The sequence below is a fragment of the Epinephelus lanceolatus genome, chromosome 21 (assembly GCF_041903045.1).
Source record: "Epinephelus lanceolatus isolate andai-2023 chromosome 21, ASM4190304v1, whole genome shotgun sequence".
NCBI lineage: Eukaryota > Metazoa > Chordata > Actinopteri > Perciformes > Serranidae > Epinephelus > Epinephelus lanceolatus.
In genome coordinates, this window is record NC_135754.1 from 5265944 (window position 1) to 5283990 (window position 18047).

Consider the following 18047-nt stretch of genomic DNA (forward strand, 5'->3'; position numbering starts at 1 on the left):
TAAATACATTTGCTATCAAAACTGACTGGACATCCACATCAAAGTTGACAAGTCTTCCCTTTAAGTCATACATGTGATGAACTGTGCAAAGCATTTAAAGTTACAGAAAACAACAAATAACTCAAAAATCACAGTACATTTTGGGATGTATTCACAAACATTCAGAGAACTTGAGCTCCTAACTTGTCTTAAAAATTTCAAGTAAGGAGTCCAAGCTTAGGAGTGATGTAGGAAAGCTCTGAGAGGAACTCTGAGGGAGGAAGGGTCAGAAACTTTGACCTTAGTGAAGAGGTGTGGTTGACCCCTTTGCTAGGTATGATGCATTCTTTTGATAGATGCGATTGGTTGTCCTTTTGTGAGCCTGCAAAGGGTGGACACCCAGTGAAATGAAATGTGTCATGTGTGTGTATGTTGAAATATCAGCTAGATGCACAATTGTCCTGCAATAGTCCTTGCTTTGAAGCCAAGTAGCATGTCAACATTTTCTCTTTAGGGTGAGCAATTACAAATAATTTTAAATCTGTAAGGACATGCAATGACAGTGACACCAAAGCTTGATGACATAGGGATGCAATGTATCTTAAAGAGTTGTTGCCATCGTTAATATGTAGTTGACCGAACATATGTTTGTAATCTGTGTGTGTGTGTGTGCAGATGTGCCACGTGCTGCAGTACCTGTGTGACTGCCAAGTACGTCATCGTATAGAGGCGGTAGTGGCCTTCTCTGATGACTTTGTGGCCTGTCTCCAAGACAACCAGCGCTTCCGCTACAATGAGGTGATGCTGGCACTGAATATGTCTGCAGCCCTCACTGCCAAGAAGACCAAAGAGTTTAGATCTCCTCCACAGGAACAGGTAGGAACAACACTGAAGGAGAGAGGGTCTGGGTTGGAGGACAGAACCATGCAGAGAAACTGGTTGTACAAGAGACTGGGGCAGATTGGAGAATAACAATTTGTATTCAAGAACAGCGGACAATCAAGTGAAATGAAAGCTGAGACTTTAAAGACATTTTACATGGAACAGACTCAACAACTTTCCACTCTGTGTTGCTTTGGCTCCTAGTGTTGGTGGAGACATGAATACTGAAACACAATGTAGACCCCAAGTCAAATAGCATCTTTTCTACACACTTGTTGGAACATGCTCCCAACATTCAAATCTATGAAGAGATGTATGTTGGATTTCTGTGATGTAATCGTAGCAGTTGTTGTGGAAGCATTTAATGAGCAAGAATTGTATCACAATCACACCCGCATGTGTTTCTGCAGATCAACATGCTGCTGAACTTTAAGGATGAGAAGCAGGATTGTCCCTGTCCTGAATACATCCGGGAACAGCTGCTCGACTTTCATGAGGACCTAATGAGACACTGTGGTAAACTACCATTCAGCTTCAACTACACAGCTAACCAAACATTAACTAAAATAATTCAGATTTTTTAAAAGTCTGACCTGCCAAATCCAATTTGGGCCCATTCTGATTTTCTTTATTGGAAAATTCAATTGTTAGTTTAATAAGTAGCTTAATGGGGCACCCACTAGCTCACCTGGTAGAGCAGGCATCCCATGTACCAAAGCTGTGTCCCTACTGCAGCGGCCTGGGATCGATTCCAACCTGTAGCCCTTTGCTGCATGTCATTCCCCTCTCTCTCCCCCTTTCCTGTCAGTCATAAGCTGTTCTATCAAATAAATGCAAAAAGCCAATAAAAAAAATCTAAAAGAAACAAAAAAGTCACTTGAGTGCATTAGTTGCTTTAAAAAATTAAGTCACTAATGAGGGGGCCTGACAAAGCATAGGTATTTGATGGGAATGAGAATGGTTTGTGACAACAGTCAATTACTGTCTGTGCTGCTATGCCCACAATGAAAACTGTCGTGCAGCGCATGCATTTAAGTTTGTTGTGCACAGGATCAGCTATATCTTACAGTGACTGGTCAGCGGTCATGTCTGATGAAGCTGAAAATCTGCCTGTTCAGGTCACCAGCCAAGTGATGGGTGCATCTCTACTGTATATTCATTAACTGCAAAAATACAGTATGCGCTGTGGACTGATTTTTCCATTTGGCCAGGTATAGAGTTGGATGAGGAGAGAGGGATAGATGGTGACAGTGACTTCACCATCCGAGGTCGACTCATTTCATTGGTGGAGAAAGTGGCTTACCTGAAGAAGAAGATGGCTAACCTGCCAAAGGAGAAAAAAGACAGGAAACCCAGTAAGTCTTCTGCACCACCTGATACACAGACAGACAGAGGTGGTGTACATGTGAACATCTGACAATTTAGGTTCAGGGGAAAAAAACTGGCATCACACAGATGATGTCTCATAAATTGTCATGGAAATCATCAGATGTCCATGAAATGTGGTGAGTACATTCAGGTGACTGATGGAAGAGTCCTTTTAAATTGAATGACCCCATGACCTTTCTTGTAGCATTACCTACATCTTACATCAGACACTCCCTGATTGTGGAAGGTTACAAATATTACTGACTCCACCAGCACTTAAAGGGTTTTCTTATATGGATGAACAGGATTCCCATTGGTAACATTAAGTCAAAGAATTTGGAAAATTTGTTGGAGAAGTCTTCTTCTGTCTTCAAAAAATTGTCTTCCAAGAGTACTTACTCACCTGGTATGTTTGTTCATTATCTATCTTCCCATCTCTCTCTCTCTCTCTCTCTCTCTCTCACTCTCTCTCTCAAAGAAAAAAAACGTCATTTGTGTCTATATGTTCTTCATGCACCTGCAGCCTTATAAATATATAATTTCTTCTTGTTAGTCCGTTATTTCCAACTTGTGTTGTGTATGAGCTGTTCATAAGTTCATAAGTCCCAGTGAAGTGAAAAATATGCAAAAAAAAAAAAAATTAAAATTGAGAATACATAAGATTTTCTGATTATGAGCCCACAGTCCCCCAGTATTCCCTAACTCTTTCTCTGTGTTTCTGTTTCTTCAGGTACGTTACAGCAGTTGATTTCAGATACGATGGTCCGCTGGGCTCAGGAGTCAGTTATTGAGGATCCAGAGCTTGTCAGAGCCATGTTTGTCCTGCTGCACCGCCAGTATGATGGCATTGGGGGACAGGTAGGTTTGTATGTGTGTGTATTCCTTTTAGTAGAAACACCATAGCACTGAAGACCCTGTTTACACTGTTACATTAGAAAATTACATACATTGGGTGCCGCAGGGCCTGATGGTCAAGGCACATACAGTACCACATAACAGCAACATCCAAGAAGGAAGGAAAGGAAAATGTTATATCTTTTAGACAGATGTGAGACAATTATTAAATTAATGTTCTCAACAAGTATGTGTAACACTAACATATGACTTTAAAGGAACAGTATAACTGGTTAGAGTAAATCATAGTAACTGTAAGAAGAATTCACTCTGTTGCATGGTCTCTCTTTAAGTATGATCACTGTGAACAGAATAGTCCTACTCACTCTGCAGTCTCTACAGCTTCTCACATTAATATAAAGTCTCTGACAGTAAAGGAAATGTGTCGACCTTAGCAATAAGTTTTAAAAGATATGAATCTGTCTCTATTTGTCCAGGTGCGGGCCCTTCCGAAGACCTACACTATAAATTCAGTATCGATTGAGGACACCATCAACTTGTTGGCTGCTCTGGGTCAGATTAGATCTCTGCTGAGTGTGCGTATGGGAAGAGAGGAGGAGAAACTGATGATCCGAGGGCTAGGGTGAGAACACACTCATCTGCCAAGCTCCTGAACACTGATTCTGATATTCTTTGGTCCACTCCTCTGTCTTGTTAAAAGTATATTTCAAGTGACTTTCTATTGGTTAGAACACCCGGACAGATGTCTATACTGACCTATCATAAAACCAATAAGTAATTGAAATATGTTCATGTTATGTTAAGAAATGTTTCATGTGTGTCTCAGCACAGCGTGTAGTAAAATGCAGTTTAGTCTAATAACACATAAGTGATCAGCACAATTGCGAAACACAGTCTCCTCCCTCTGGCTGCACCTTGAGATCTTCTCCATGAATATCAAAAACAGAATCATGACAAGGGACAACCCTGGCAGAGGCCAACACCCACTGACAATGTGTTTGACACTGTGCCAAGAATATGGACACAGCTCTTGCTTTGGTTATGTAAGGACCACATGGCTCATACAAGAGCAACCCCCTAACCCTCACAGGACTCCATGAGAGACTTGGTCTTAAGCCTTCTCCAAGTTCACAAAACACATATAGACCAGATGGGCAATCTCCCATAACTCCCCTGGATCTGGGGTTTCAACATTTGGCTAGAGCCTCCTTTAAGTGCCTCGAAATAAACTTTTCCAGGGAGAATAAGCAATGTGATTGATAATTGGAGCACACTCTCTGCCCAGTAATCCAACTTACTACCAGGAGGCAATCAATCAAGACCTCTGCTCCTCTCTTCACCTGAGTTTCCAAGACATACGACCGCAGATCTGATGATACGACCACAATGTCAATCGTCGATCTTTGGCCTAGGGTGGTCAAAGTGCCAAGTACACTTATGAATCACCCTATGCTCGAATATGGTGTTTGTTAGGGCCAATCCATGACTAGAAAAGAGGCCCAATACCAAAACACCACTCAGTTTTAGGCCCTTCCTCCCAATCACTCCCTACAGGTTTCTTCATCGTTACCCATGCAAGCGTTGAAGTCCCTTAGTAGAACTATACTTGAGTATACTAGACTAGAGTACACTAGACTACTTGAGTTCCCAGAGGTTCTCCTTTCCAAGATGCCACCTGGAGACTCAAAAAAGTCTGGGTACCCATAGCTGATTTTTAGTGCATAAGCACAAACAACAGTCACAGACTTCCTCTCAGTGACTCGCAATGGCATGGGGCGACCCTATAATTCCCCATGGAAAACTCTAACACAGCAGTGCTCAGCCAGGGGTTTATGAGTATCCCCACAGTTGCCCAGCGCCTCTCACTTTGGACACTCCGGAAAAGGTGAGAATCCAGCACCATTCCAGGAGTTTAGTGCCAGACCCAGTGCCATGGGTAGAAGTGAGCCCAACTACTGTATATCTAGTTGGTACTGCTCCACCTCCCGAATCAATTCCAGTTCTTTCTCTACCAGAGAGGTGAGCCAGTCTGTGATTGCCTGCTGCCTACCATGCACCCAATCCCAAAACCTATCCCTGCAAGTGGTGGGCCCACAGGACAGCAGCTCCATGTAGTTATTTTGGGCTGTGCCTAGTCAAGCCACAGGGGTCATGGCCTAGCCACCAGACACTCACCAGCGAGCTCCCCTCCCAGGTCTGGCTCCAGGAGGGGTCCCCGGTTTCCCTTTTCTAGAGAAGGTGCTGCAGCTCCTTTTTGCCAATACATACAGGGTGCTAGGCAACTATGGATTTTTTCCCTAAGTCTGTACCAAACTGACTGAATTACAAGTGTGAAAGATAATGAAAAACAATGAAGAGGATATGGTTTATATTTTGAACCAGTTGTCTGGCATCTTTAAAAAAATGAAACAATTAGATCTGAAATACCCCAAAAAAACATTGACAGATACTCCACTGTTAGGAATCAATGAATGTGAGGAATTCTGTGATCAATGTTTTTTGTTGTAAATTGTCATTAAGGAGAAATCCCTGTGATCCATACATGCAATACATGAGAGATACAAAATACCAACCAGTTTTGTAACACTGGAATTAATTTAAATACTTAGCATTGCAAAATACAAAGACAAAAGCAAAAATTGTTGGATTAAGATGTAGCACAACCCTAATATGCTATGTTAAGTCACTCTGTTCTACTTTAAGTGTAATATACTATGTATAAAATGCTTAGTCAACTAAGCTGACCTTTCACTTCTCTCTGACACCCCCCCCCCCCTTCCTCCACAGTGATATCATGAACAACAAGGTGTTCTACCAACATCCTAACCTGATGAGAGCTCTGGGGATGCATGAGACTGTCATGGAGGTCATGGTCAATGTACTCAGTGGAGGAGACTCCAAGGTATGAAGTATGTATAAGCTGAAGGGACGGAAAATATACTGAAGTACTGAAGCTGGATCAGGATGTTGAAAGAAACCAGGACCAGAAACAGCTTAACTGAATCACAAATGTGGCTCTCATACATTTTGTGTACATGTGGTTTATCTCTTGTTTTTGGCATTAAGTATCAGCGTTGTCTAAAAATAGATGTCTGGATGTCTCAAAACTGGATTGTTTAGAACTTGTAAAATTTTACTGAGAGTGCAAAGATATTTAAATGAATACATAAAGTGATAGAATTTTATGGACAATATACCATTTATGATGAAAATACGATATTGCTGCCTAAATTTGTCTGACATTAAGTCTCTTTTGCAGGAAATCACCTTTCCTAAAATGGTGGCCAACTGCTGTCGTTTTCTTTGTTACTTCTGTCGAATCAGCCGTCAGAACCAGAAAGCTATGTTTGACCACCTCAGCTACCTGCTGGAGAACAGCAGTGTTGGCCTTGGTGAGTATGTGTGATTTATAGTGTACCTTCTGCTTCTGTCATTTTTACTTCTCCCTTGAGCTCTCTGTGGCTGGTGTAGAAGTCATACTGCACTGTATTTCCCCTGTCTCATATACGCACAGTAAAGCCTTGACATCACTGTCATTCCGTTTGTCCGTGTTTTCTTACATTTTTGTTGTTATGAGCTGTTGTTTGTGTTTGGTCTTGTCTGTTATTTACACAGCTAAAATTTTTTGAATATGGCATTTGCTGGTCCTGCATTGGCTCATGTGTTCAACCAATTACTGAACACTTGTGCTGGGAGAGTACCTTATCTCAAATCGCGCCCTGTTGTTTTGCACTCACTGGAAGTAATAATGTCCTTTTATTTTTTAACTGCCTCTTCTTCTTTGTCTTCTTGGTAAACAGCAAATTGCAAAGAGACAGCTGAGCATTATTACCAACATTTGACTGCTATGTCTGCCCACACATAAACAAAACTCACGCCACAATATCAGTGCTGCTTAAAATGTGCCACCGTAGCTAGGAGGGGAGCGTATCTATGTTTCCCGGGTTCTATGTTTCCCGGGTTCTATGTTCCCCACTTAACCCTGCAAAAAAGGTTCTATATTCCCCGCTTACACAAAAAAGGTTCTGTGTTCCTTGCTCAACCAAGCGGGAAACATAGAACCTTTTTGGGTGGTAAGCGGGGAACATAGAACCCAGGAAACATAGGGATGACCCGGCTAGGAGCAAGTTAGCTGGCTAGTGAATGCTAACATTAGCTAACAAGCTAACGATAGCACCCACATTGTTGTTCATGGTGCCAAATCATTACAGATCCAACAAACATTACTGATGGCTTCTATTCGACAACACTATTGGTACTTAGTGCAAAAAACATGTAACTTAAATCTGTATAACGTGGTGGTGTTCACTGTAGGCAGCTCAGGCTCCTTGTTCTCTCCAGCCACCATGTCAAAAGTTGAAAAGAGGCTTCCACTACATCTCAAAGATGGCGACTGTTAAAGTTTAGAAGCCGAAGCCTCCATCATTCCACACTCAACTTTTGGACCGTTTTGAGTGCACCAGAAGTACTCTGCATATGCAGTGTCACTTTTGCACTCAAAATATTAAGTGTTTAGGACAGAAGTATGTGATTTGAGACACACAGACAGACCACAACACTTTGTCAGTCGCTCAGTGAGGCTGGCAGGAAAAACAACACTTTCACCAAGCAAATGTGTATCCAGTTAATGGCTGAGGTAACGGCAGCATCCATGAAGCAACTACAGATACACCTCTGTTGTTTTATTGGTAATAGGCTCCTTTCCTCTTAGGTGTACTTGTATTAATTATGTTTTCCTCCCCTTTCCTCTCCTTCTCTTTCCTCCTCTCCTCAGCATCTCCTTCCATGCGAGGATCTACTCCTCTGGATGTGGCTGCAGCATCAGTCATGGATAATAATGAACTGGCCCTGGCTTTAAGAGAGCCTGACCTGGAGAAGGTGACAAACCTTAACCCAGCTTTTGCTGAAGCTTTGTTAGAGAGTTGTTGATTAAATGTTGTTACTTTTTCGGCAACAGTTTATGCTGATGCTGACTTGTATTGTTTTATTCTGAGAGGTGTTTCTTATAGTAAGTGTACACCAGCTATATACAGTAAATGGAAGTGGACTTCATATTAGAATCTATGTATGGTATATACCAGTCATGTATATCAGACCCACACACACACACAACGAAAAAATAAATTCACTTGTATGGCTTTTTTTGGTCATTTTTTTTTTCCAATAATAAACCTGTTACTCATTCATATGTGGTTAGAGTTTTTACATTATTTGATGAGATGATGTAGTGAATCATGCAGTGTAAAAATGTGTCACTTTGTCTGCCTGTGCAGGTAGTCCAGTACCTGGCTGGCTGTGGGCTGCAGAGCTGTGTAATGCTGGTGCGTAAAGGATACCCTGACATTGGTTGGAACCCTGTGGAGGGTGAACGCTACCTCGACTTCCTGCGCTTTGCTGTCTTCTGTAACGGTAAAAAATTGAAACTGTCTCAGTTCAAAAGTCCCTTTTCCTCAGAGTCAAAGCTGTTCTTTTCAAAAAGAAACTGTTGTCTCTAAGCTAAGAGACTAAGGACTTAGAGAGGGACTATGCAAACACAGTGTGAAACAATGCACTGATCACGAAGAATATAGTGATGTTACACATCAAATTAAACAGCAGAACCTGGGCTACAAGGCTGTAATAAACATTTTTACATGCCCCAAACACAGCTCAAACAACAACTAAATAAACAACAACAAATCCAACTCCTTACAGCACCGATATCCTGACCCACTCGGTATAGTCAAAACACTCGACGTTAATCTCAAATGAAAGCTGAGACTCCACACATATACGCCAAAGCACGCTACACCAAAGCTTCAGAGAGATAGAGGCCAAAGAACAACAACAACAGAAATCTTTTCGCCAAAATATATTTGTAATATTTCTCTTACCTTGTTTTTGCCGTGAAAAGCTCATTCTGCCTTTAAATCACGCTTCATTCCCATTGACCGACATGTTGTCCGTCATTCAAATGAATCCAGGCGGAAAACTTGACGGCCGGAGGTTCTGGGGATAAGCAACAATGACCACTCACAGCAGCTGACATCTCCCCACAACGCGTTGTGCTGACTCTGTTTGGGTATAGCGTCATTCTATTGGCTGTAATGAATCAAACAAGGTGTCAGTCATTCAAATCGACCAAGCCGTCACGGAGATACAGGCCTCCAAAGCTCAGAATAGAAACTCAGTTTCAAATGTAGTATGTGTGTATTGGTCAGTTTGAAGTGGGAAATAGAGGGGAAAAAAACAAAAAATGAAACAGACAGTTGTATGTGTATATCCTAAACATCATTAGGGATTTACAGAAACAAAAAAATGAAAGATATAGGATTGTACATGACAAAAATCACATGCAAACATGGTACAATTTTGGAGAGCTTGCCTGGATTTTCTGTCCTAAACCTATCTAATATTGTTCTGCTTCACTTTATCAGAATCAGCCTTTGCAGAGTTAATGTTCACATGTTGTACTATGATTTGATAGAGGTTTAGAGCTGCAGCTGCATCATTCCAAAGGGATACTCATCCTGAAAATGCTTTTTTTTTTTTAGACGAACCTCAAAATGTTTCATTTGTGCTGTGTGCCATTTTTATCTACTCTTCACATATAACACATATACTGATATTTACACATCTTAACAAATCTCACAAGTGTTTCCTTTACCGTGACACCAAAAGTATTCAAATTGACCTTGTGGTTGCAAAGATATTTCATTTCATTATGGGTATGCAATTTTCAAGCAGATACCTATAAAATAGGCTTAGGCTTTAAAATTAAATGCATGTACAGTACAGGCCAAAAGTTTGGACACACCTTCTCATTCAATGCGTTTTCTTTATTTTCATGACTATTTACATTGTAGATTCTCACTGAAGGCATCAAAACTATGAATGAACACGTGGAGTTATGTACTTAACAAAAAAAGGTGAAATAACTGAAAACATGTTTTATATTCTAGTTTCTTCAAAATAGCCACCCTTTGCTCTGATTACTGCTTTGCACACTCTTGGCATTCTCTCCATGAGCTTCAAGAGGTAGTCACCTGAAATGGTTTTCCAACAGTCTTGAAGGAGTTCCCAGAGGTGTTTAGCACTTGTTGGCCCCTTTGCCTTCACTCTGCGGTCCAGCTCACCCCAAACCATCTCGATTGGGTTCAGTTTCGGTGACTGTGGAGGCCAGGTCATCTGCCGCAGCACTCCATCACTCTCCTTCTTGGTCAAATAGCCCTTACACAGCCTGGAGGTGTGTTTGGGGTCATTGTCCTGTTGAAAAATAAATGATGGTCCAACTAAACGCAAACCGGATGGGATGGCATGTCGCTGCAGGATGCTGTGGTAGCCATGCTGGTTCAGTGTGCCTTCAATTTTGAATAAATCCCCAACAGTGTCACCAGCAAAACACCCCCACACCATCACACCTCCTCCTCCATGCTTCACAGTGGGAACCAGGCATGTGGAATCCATCCGTTCACCTTTTCTGTGTCTCACAAAGACACGGCGGTTGGAACCAAAGATCTCAAATTTGGACTCATCAGACCAAGGCACAGATTTCCACTGGTCTAATGTCCATTCCTTGTGTTTCTTGGCCCAAACAAATCTCTTCTGCTTGTTGCCTCTCCTTAGCAGTGGTTTCCTAGCAGCTATTTGACCATGAAGGCCTGATTGGCGCAGTCTCCTCTTAACAGTTGTTCTAGAGATGGGTCTGCTGCTAGAACTCTGTGTGGCATTCATCTGGTCTCTGATCTGAGCTGCTGTTAACTTGCGATTTCTGAGGCTGGTGACTCGGATGAACTTATCCTCAGAAGCAGAGGTGACTCTTGGTCTTCCTTTCCTGGGTCGGTCCTCATGTGTGCCAGTTTCGTTGTAGCGCTTGATGGTTTTTGTGACTCCACTTGGGGACACATTTAAAGTTTTTGCAATTTCCCGGACTGACTGACCTTCATTTCTTAAAGTAATGATGGCCACTCGTTTTTCTTTAGTTAGCTGATTGGTTCTTGCCATAATATGAATTTTAACAGTTGTCCAATAGCGCTGTCGGCTGTGTATTAACCTGACTTCTGCACAACACAACTGATGGTCCCAACCCCATTGATAAAGCAAGAAATTCCACTAATTAACCCTGATAAGGCACACCTGTGAAGTGGAAACCATTTCAGGTGACTACCTCTTGAAGCTCATGGAGAGAATGCCAAGAGTGTGCAAAGCAGTAATCAGAGCAAAGGGTGGCTATTTTGAAGAAACTAGAATATAAAACATGTTTTCAGTTATTTCACCTTTTTTTGTTAAGTACATAACTCCACATGTGTTCATTCATAGTTTTGATGCCTTCAGTGAGAATCTACAATGTAAATAGTCATGAAAATAAAGAAAACGCATTGAATGAGAAGGTGTGTCCAAACTTTTGGCCTGTACTGTACATATTTGGCACCCAGCATGTTGTCATGCACACTTCCATTCTGTGGCCAGGTGAAAGTGTGGAGGAGAATGCCAATGTTGTGGTGAGGCTGCTGATTCGCCGACCAGAATGTTTTGGCCCGGCCCTCCGGGGTGAAGGTGGTGATGGGTTGTTGGCAGCGATGGAGGAGGCCATCAAGATCTCTCAGGATCTCACCAGAGATGGTCCCTCTCCTACATCTGAGAGCAGCAAGACACTGTAAGACAACATCCTTACCACTCATTCATCTGCTCTTACAGTATTAGATAATGAGATTTTAGGAAAAAAAGTCTCATTTACAGTTAAATTGTGCCTTGTTTTTTACAGTGTCATTTACAGTTTAGTAGATCAGTGCTGTTGTTGAAACAATACACACTATCTGTTCCAAACAAAACACATGTTATATCCCAGGCAGCAACCTCTTGGGCTAAAAAAATGAAGCCACTGTGGGAAGTGCCAAAAATTGCAGTTCCTCTAATGGCCACTTGGGGTTTGCTCCAAGAGCGAGTCAGTCCCCATAGACCCCCATGTTAAAAGGCCCAATTTTACAGCAGAAATAAACATGTTGACAGTTGACTGTTTAAATGTTAAGGCTTTAAGTTATGTGTAATACAGTACATTTTGTTTTAATGGTTGTAAGCTTGTTTTTTGCTAGCAGAAATTAGCAAAGGCAATACTACAGGTAATCATAGCTGTAAAAGCCACAAACTAACCAAGCTAGCAGCTAGCGTTTGGGATATCTCTACCCTCTGGCTCCAAAAATCCACAATGGCAACGGCCAAAATGCCAAACTTGAGACTTCAAAATGTGAGTCCATAAACCAGTGGGTGATTTCACTGTGGCTATGTCCAGTATTTTATACACTCTATAGTAGTATCCATCCCAGATCTGTGTATCTACATTCACTGAATGGAGAGAAATCAGTTGTTCATCCACACTGTAGGTCTTTTGTTGCTTGAGTGAGGAATTATAGAACCTGCCCTGTTTGAGATAAAAGTGGTCTGAAGTATTTAGTAGCATCAATAACTTGTGTGTGTGTGTGTGTGTGTGTGTGTGTGTGTGTGTAGCAGTGACATGCTGGAGGAAGAGGAAGATGATACCATCCACATGGGAAATGCCATCATGACCTTCTATGCTGCTCTCATTGACCTGCTGGGTCGCTGTGCTCCAGAGATGCATGTGAGTGACCACACACACACACTCACACACGCACACAAACACAGAGAGAGACTCATAGATACACATACACTAACCCAACCCTTTTTCTATCAGTTAATCCATGCTGGTAAAGGCGAAGCGATCCGTATCAGAGCCATTCTGAGGTCTCTGATTCCTATTGAAGACCTGGTGGGAGTCATCAGCATTCCATTCTCCATGCCCAGCCTGAATAAAGGTAAGCAAACTGTGCAGTACCCACACTTTCTGCATGACATGCATTTCACAGTAATCCTGATATTAAACAGGTCGAGGATGGGATCAAAGACGGAAATTAAAAGCGCAATAAAAGCAGTGATTTGGTTGATGGTTAAATCTAGACTTCAATCTTGTTTGTTTGTGTTTTTGTGTATGTGTATTATGGGATGCCTCGACATGCATAGATGGGTTGGTGGTGGAGCCAGACATGTCAGCTGGCTTCTGTCCAGATCATAAAGCGGCCATGGTTCTGTTCCTGGACAGAGTCTACGGTATAGAAGACCAAAACTTCCTGCTACACCTCCTGGAAGTAGGCTTCTTACCAGACCTGAGAGCTGCTGCCTCCCTAGACACTGTAAGTGTGTGTTTGTGTCACTAGTGGTCATTTCTACTCACCAACACACCTTGCACATCACTGCCCTTAGAGTGCACAGTTTTCCCAGAGCAAATCCAATGGCACACTCAACTATAGTCTTCTCTCTACCTTTTTCTCTCTTCTTCTGTCACTGTGTTTGTGTCAGGTTGCTCTCAGTGCCACAGACATGGCACTCGCCCTCAACAGGTATCTGTGCACAGCTGTGTTGCCTCTCTTGACCAAATGTGCGCCACTGTTTGCGGGAACGGAGCCATTTGCCTCGCTGATCGACTCCCTTCTCCACACGGTTTACCGCCTGTCCAAAGGCTGCTGCCTTACCAAGGCCCAGAGGGATGCTATAGAGGAGTGTCTACTGGCTGTTTGTGGGTAAGACAGACAGAGACAAAACTGATGTACATGTGTGAGAGTCATCAGAGTCCTTCAGTGTAAATGATTGTTAAAACACATGGGAGCAAGATTCTGACATGTGCTTTTGATTTGGTATCTAAAATAGTTAAACTAAAATTAAACTAAATATGGTGCAAGTAATCCTTATTTAAACTTCAGTTTAGAACACACCTCAGCCACACTGTAATATTTTGAGTTTAGCCATTTAAACTAAAAGATTAAACTAATAACCATATTCTCATTTAAATTCCCTACTCATTTCCATTGATGTATCTTTATGAAGCATTTCCTATATGTGTTTTGTGAATATTAAATTTCCATTTGTCTTTCTTGTTTTGATTTGTCCAAAGATCTGTTCTGGTTCCACTCTTTTAATACTGTTTATGTGTGCCGGTGAAAATAACCAACTAATGTGTGTCATTTGGATCATGTACAGTAAGCTGAGGCCTTCAATGATGCAGCATCTGCTGAGGAGGCTGGTGTTTGACGTTCCTCTGCTTAATGAACACACCAAGATGCCTCTAAAGGTGAGAAACAAATTTCACTTATATCTCTGCCCAATCAGGGACAATCAGAGGTTTTCAATTGAATCTACGGGGACTATGGCCCATAAATAATATCACAATATTCCAGGGTATTTTTGCAATATCGATAATTTGACGATAGGAGAAATTAGTAAAAAAACTTTTATTATTAATTTAAGAACATAGAATTGCTGCAAAATAAGTGCTATAGTCAATTTTACTTCAAATATTCAGTAAAAACTAAACAAAAATGATCTCTCATTTCTTTAGTTTGTAAACAACAACAGTAACTCAGAGTGATATTCAGATTCTGCATACAATATCAATAGTACAACAAAATAAAATGTGTGAAGTCCGGGGGCTGTTCATAAAACATTTAGGACACCACAGTTTATTCCACACTACTAAAGCTGCTCTTTTTGGAACCACCGCAGAGTCGGTAATAATTTTGCTTTCAGCCATGCCTGTTGTCACCATGTGTAACAGTATGACATCAAAATGCCAACAAGTTGAAATATTGCGAGGATCATGATTTTCATATCATATTTAAAAATTATGCTGATATTATTGTAAATAATATGATATGACACACCCCTTGTAATAAGGTTATCTATTTTACACTACAATCTGCAACATGCACGTTTCTACTCTTTTACCTCAGCTCAGACAACATTCACAAAGAGCAAGATTCTCCACTCCAACATGAAATTGTGATTATGTGTCATTGTAATATAGGAGGAGTTTAATAAAAATTGCATTCTACAACACATTCAGAAAACATATTTATTCTCATACAGTTGTCAACAACACAATCCTTTTTCTTTGCATCAATATCTCTGTGTGATCTTGTACTGATATAATGTGTACCATGGGTTACACTGTTGAATTGAAATTGGTTCGTAAATCCAGCCAGATGGTTGATGAATATCCTCTTGACTTTCCCCAGCTGTTGACCAATCACTATGAGCGTTGTTGGAAGTATTACTGCCTGGCTGGAGGCTGGGGCAGCTTTGGAGCTGCATCAGATGAAGAGCTTCATCTCTCCAGGAAGCTGTTCTGGGGAATATTTGATGCTCTGTCCCGAAAGGTAAGGTTCTAGTCTAGACCTGTTTGTGGAACATGAAATGAAAATAAAGGAAACTAGGTGAAAAATTAAATAAGCAAATGTGTTGGGGGGGTACTCCTAATTTTGTGTTACACTTCCTCAAAGTTTAGACACGGACAGATTTAATAAAAAAAAAATATATATATATATATATATATATAAATCTGAGCAATTGAGGTGTTGTTTTGTCCCATCTGAGATAACACATCTTTCAAACCCCACATCTCCCACTTTTTAAATCAATATTTTTGTTGTAAGTATGTATTCTCAAAGCTGAAGCTTTGAAAACCTTGCTGACATCACTATGATATCAGAAGGGTTTCAGACTTGACAAAACTCCTCGAGAGACACAGGTGACATTACAACAGTTTTCACAGGCAGACAAACTTCAGTGTCAAAAAGAGTGTAAAATTAGTATTTGATAAACACTCAAAAACCTGAATACTGTGGTGATGATAACATTAGTACAGGTCATTTCTTTGTGTTTATAGTTGTGGTTGCTCATAGGGTACCGTCAAATTCTGTGGCTGACCTTTTCCATCAGTGCATCATTGATTTGCTGCATATTGTGTCTGTACATGCAATAATGCAAAAAAGAAAAGTAACATAAAAGGACAGGAAGTGTGGTGTAAGCACAACAGTGCTATCTTGTGATGTTTAAAGCTGTGTATATGTTTTTTTTACGTAGCGCTATGACCAGGAACTGTTCAAGCTGGCCTTACCATGTCTCAGTGCTGTGGCTGGAGCTCTGCCTCCAGACTACATGGAGTCCAACTACATGGCCATGATGGAGAAACAGTCATCCATGGACTCAGAGGGAAATTTCACTCCACAGCCTGCAGACACTACCAAGTATACAGCTGATTTATTTCTTCTTTGCTAAATAAGTTCAGTTTCTGAAGTTTTTTTTTTTTTTAGGGCGGATCCATATTCAGATTCTTATGAAGATACAGTGGGGAATTTATCAAAGCAAAAACATCCAAAGAAATGCTGTCATCAGATTTAAATTCTGTTGTGTTTTGTTTTTCTATCCTTCCCTATCAGTGTGACTGTCCCAGAGAAACTGGACTATTTCGTAACCAGATATGCCGAGCACAACCATGAGAAGTGGTGTATAGAAAGGGTAAGGACGCATAATGTTCACTAGTCAACATGAAAAGTGGTGGTCCTGCTGCTGGTATGTTTTAAGGCAGTGCTTCCCAACTGGTGGGTCATGGTCCAAAAGAGGGTCACGGGTCCATTCTGAATGAAACCCAAGTGACAAGTGTCAAGTTTGTAAAAAACACACTTTATTTTTAAGTACAGTGAAATTCTGGCACAGAACTTTTGTCTTGAAGTGCTGTTACCTTGTGTAAAGTGAGTGACTAACAGACAGCTACTTAACAGAGACAACCAACTAGCGTGGACAAATGCAGGTATGATGCTAAATGTATTAAACTATGTGGACCTAGAACTAATGACTGAGGACAAATCTGGCCCCCTGGCTGGACCAGTTGGGAAACACTGACTTAGGGAACGCTAAACTGACGTCTCAGTAGTTACATTCTGCATGAAAACTGAATGAAGTTTAAAATGTTTCGTATGTATGTTTTATAGTTTTCCAATGGCTGGTCATATGGGGACCAGATCTGTGAAATCTCCAAGAGCCACCCTTTACTAAAACCATACAAAGGCCTCTCCGAGAAGGTAGTCTGCATGCAGCTGTCTGAGTCTCACTTTCTGTTCTCATTCTTAAGCTAAATTGCAATATTTTGACTTAACCTAGCCAGGTACCTACTGTAAGTGTTAATGCACTCAACTGTGTCACAGCACACTGTTAAGCAAATGTGAGCCAGATCTGGCCCAACAAATGGCTGCAGGATTTGGGTAGATTCTATGAGTGCCAGCTTTGAAACAGTGTCAGCTCGTGGAATCCTGATTCTAGTGTGCCATTTATCACTAGCCTGACATGAGTCTGGATTTCTTAGCATTCTTTTTGGAAACCGTTCAGGATCAATGGCAAGGAAATACTGTATCTTTGACACTTGAGGTTACAGTATCTTGTGGTGTATTGCAGTTTTGTAGGTGAAATATTTTGGAGAGGTACTAACTCACTGTCAGGTTTTGTCTAAAGATTGGTTGTCATTTTGCAGGATAAGGAGGCGTATTGCTGGTCAGTCAGAGAGTCTCTGAAGACCATGCTGTCATGGGGCTGGAGCATCGACAGGATCAGAGAGGGCGACCCTGCCAGCCTCCACAATAAGTCCAGGAGGATATCACAGGCCAGCCAGGTATACACAAATAGGCACACACAGTTACACATTTGCAAATACACATTTACTTCATGTTTATAAAAAATAGAAAACAACATGAAAAGTGACATCAACATACAGTTTATCCTGTCTTTCCACAGTTGTCTTTTGAAGGAGCTCCAGCTTTCAGCCCCAGACCAATCGACATGAGCAATGTTACACTGTCCAGAGACATGCAGGTAGGTTACTGTGCACTACGGCTGTAATCAACTAAAGAAAATCTTGGTTAACTAAAATTCCACCGACTCTTCAACCAATTGGTTTGCCAATGGGGTTAAAATTCTGCACAGGTTATCTTTAGGTTATCTAAATTACCACATTGCACCAAGTGCACTCTACTGGTGGTGTTGTGTGTCCACCAAAAGCCTTTTTTTTTCTGTCACAAAGGTCGACATTAACACTTGCCCAGGGTAAGTTAACTCAGGCAAGTGAATGCCTGGAGTGGAAAAAA

At 41.3% G+C, this 18047-nt stretch overlaps 1 protein-coding gene across 1 annotated transcript in view; it reads left to right on the plus strand.

Moving 5' to 3' along the window:
• Positions 1-18047, plus strand: part of ryr2a (ryanodine receptor 2a (cardiac)) — a 259999-nt gene that overhangs the window by 155849 nt on the left and 86103 nt on the right. The window contains exons 40-60 of the mRNA XM_078163436.1: positions 655-855; positions 1272-1377; positions 2073-2216; positions 2960-3087; positions 3561-3706; positions 5872-5986; positions 6344-6476; positions 7859-7962; positions 8358-8493; positions 11533-11719; positions 12568-12679; positions 12773-12893; positions 13099-13268; positions 13435-13655; positions 14113-14203; positions 15147-15287; positions 15994-16157; positions 16350-16428; positions 16902-16991; positions 17438-17575; positions 17698-17775. Coding sequence (XP_078019562.1) covers positions 655-855; positions 1272-1377; positions 2073-2216; positions 2960-3087; positions 3561-3706; positions 5872-5986; positions 6344-6476; positions 7859-7962; positions 8358-8493; positions 11533-11719; positions 12568-12679; positions 12773-12893; positions 13099-13268; positions 13435-13655; positions 14113-14203; positions 15147-15287; positions 15994-16157; positions 16350-16428; positions 16902-16991; positions 17438-17575; positions 17698-17775 — 2805 coding nt within the window. The remainder of the gene's footprint in view (positions 1-654; positions 856-1271; positions 1378-2072; positions 2217-2959; positions 3088-3560; positions 3707-5871; positions 5987-6343; positions 6477-7858; positions 7963-8357; positions 8494-11532; positions 11720-12567; positions 12680-12772; positions 12894-13098; positions 13269-13434; positions 13656-14112; positions 14204-15146; positions 15288-15993; positions 16158-16349; positions 16429-16901; positions 16992-17437; positions 17576-17697; positions 17776-18047) is intronic.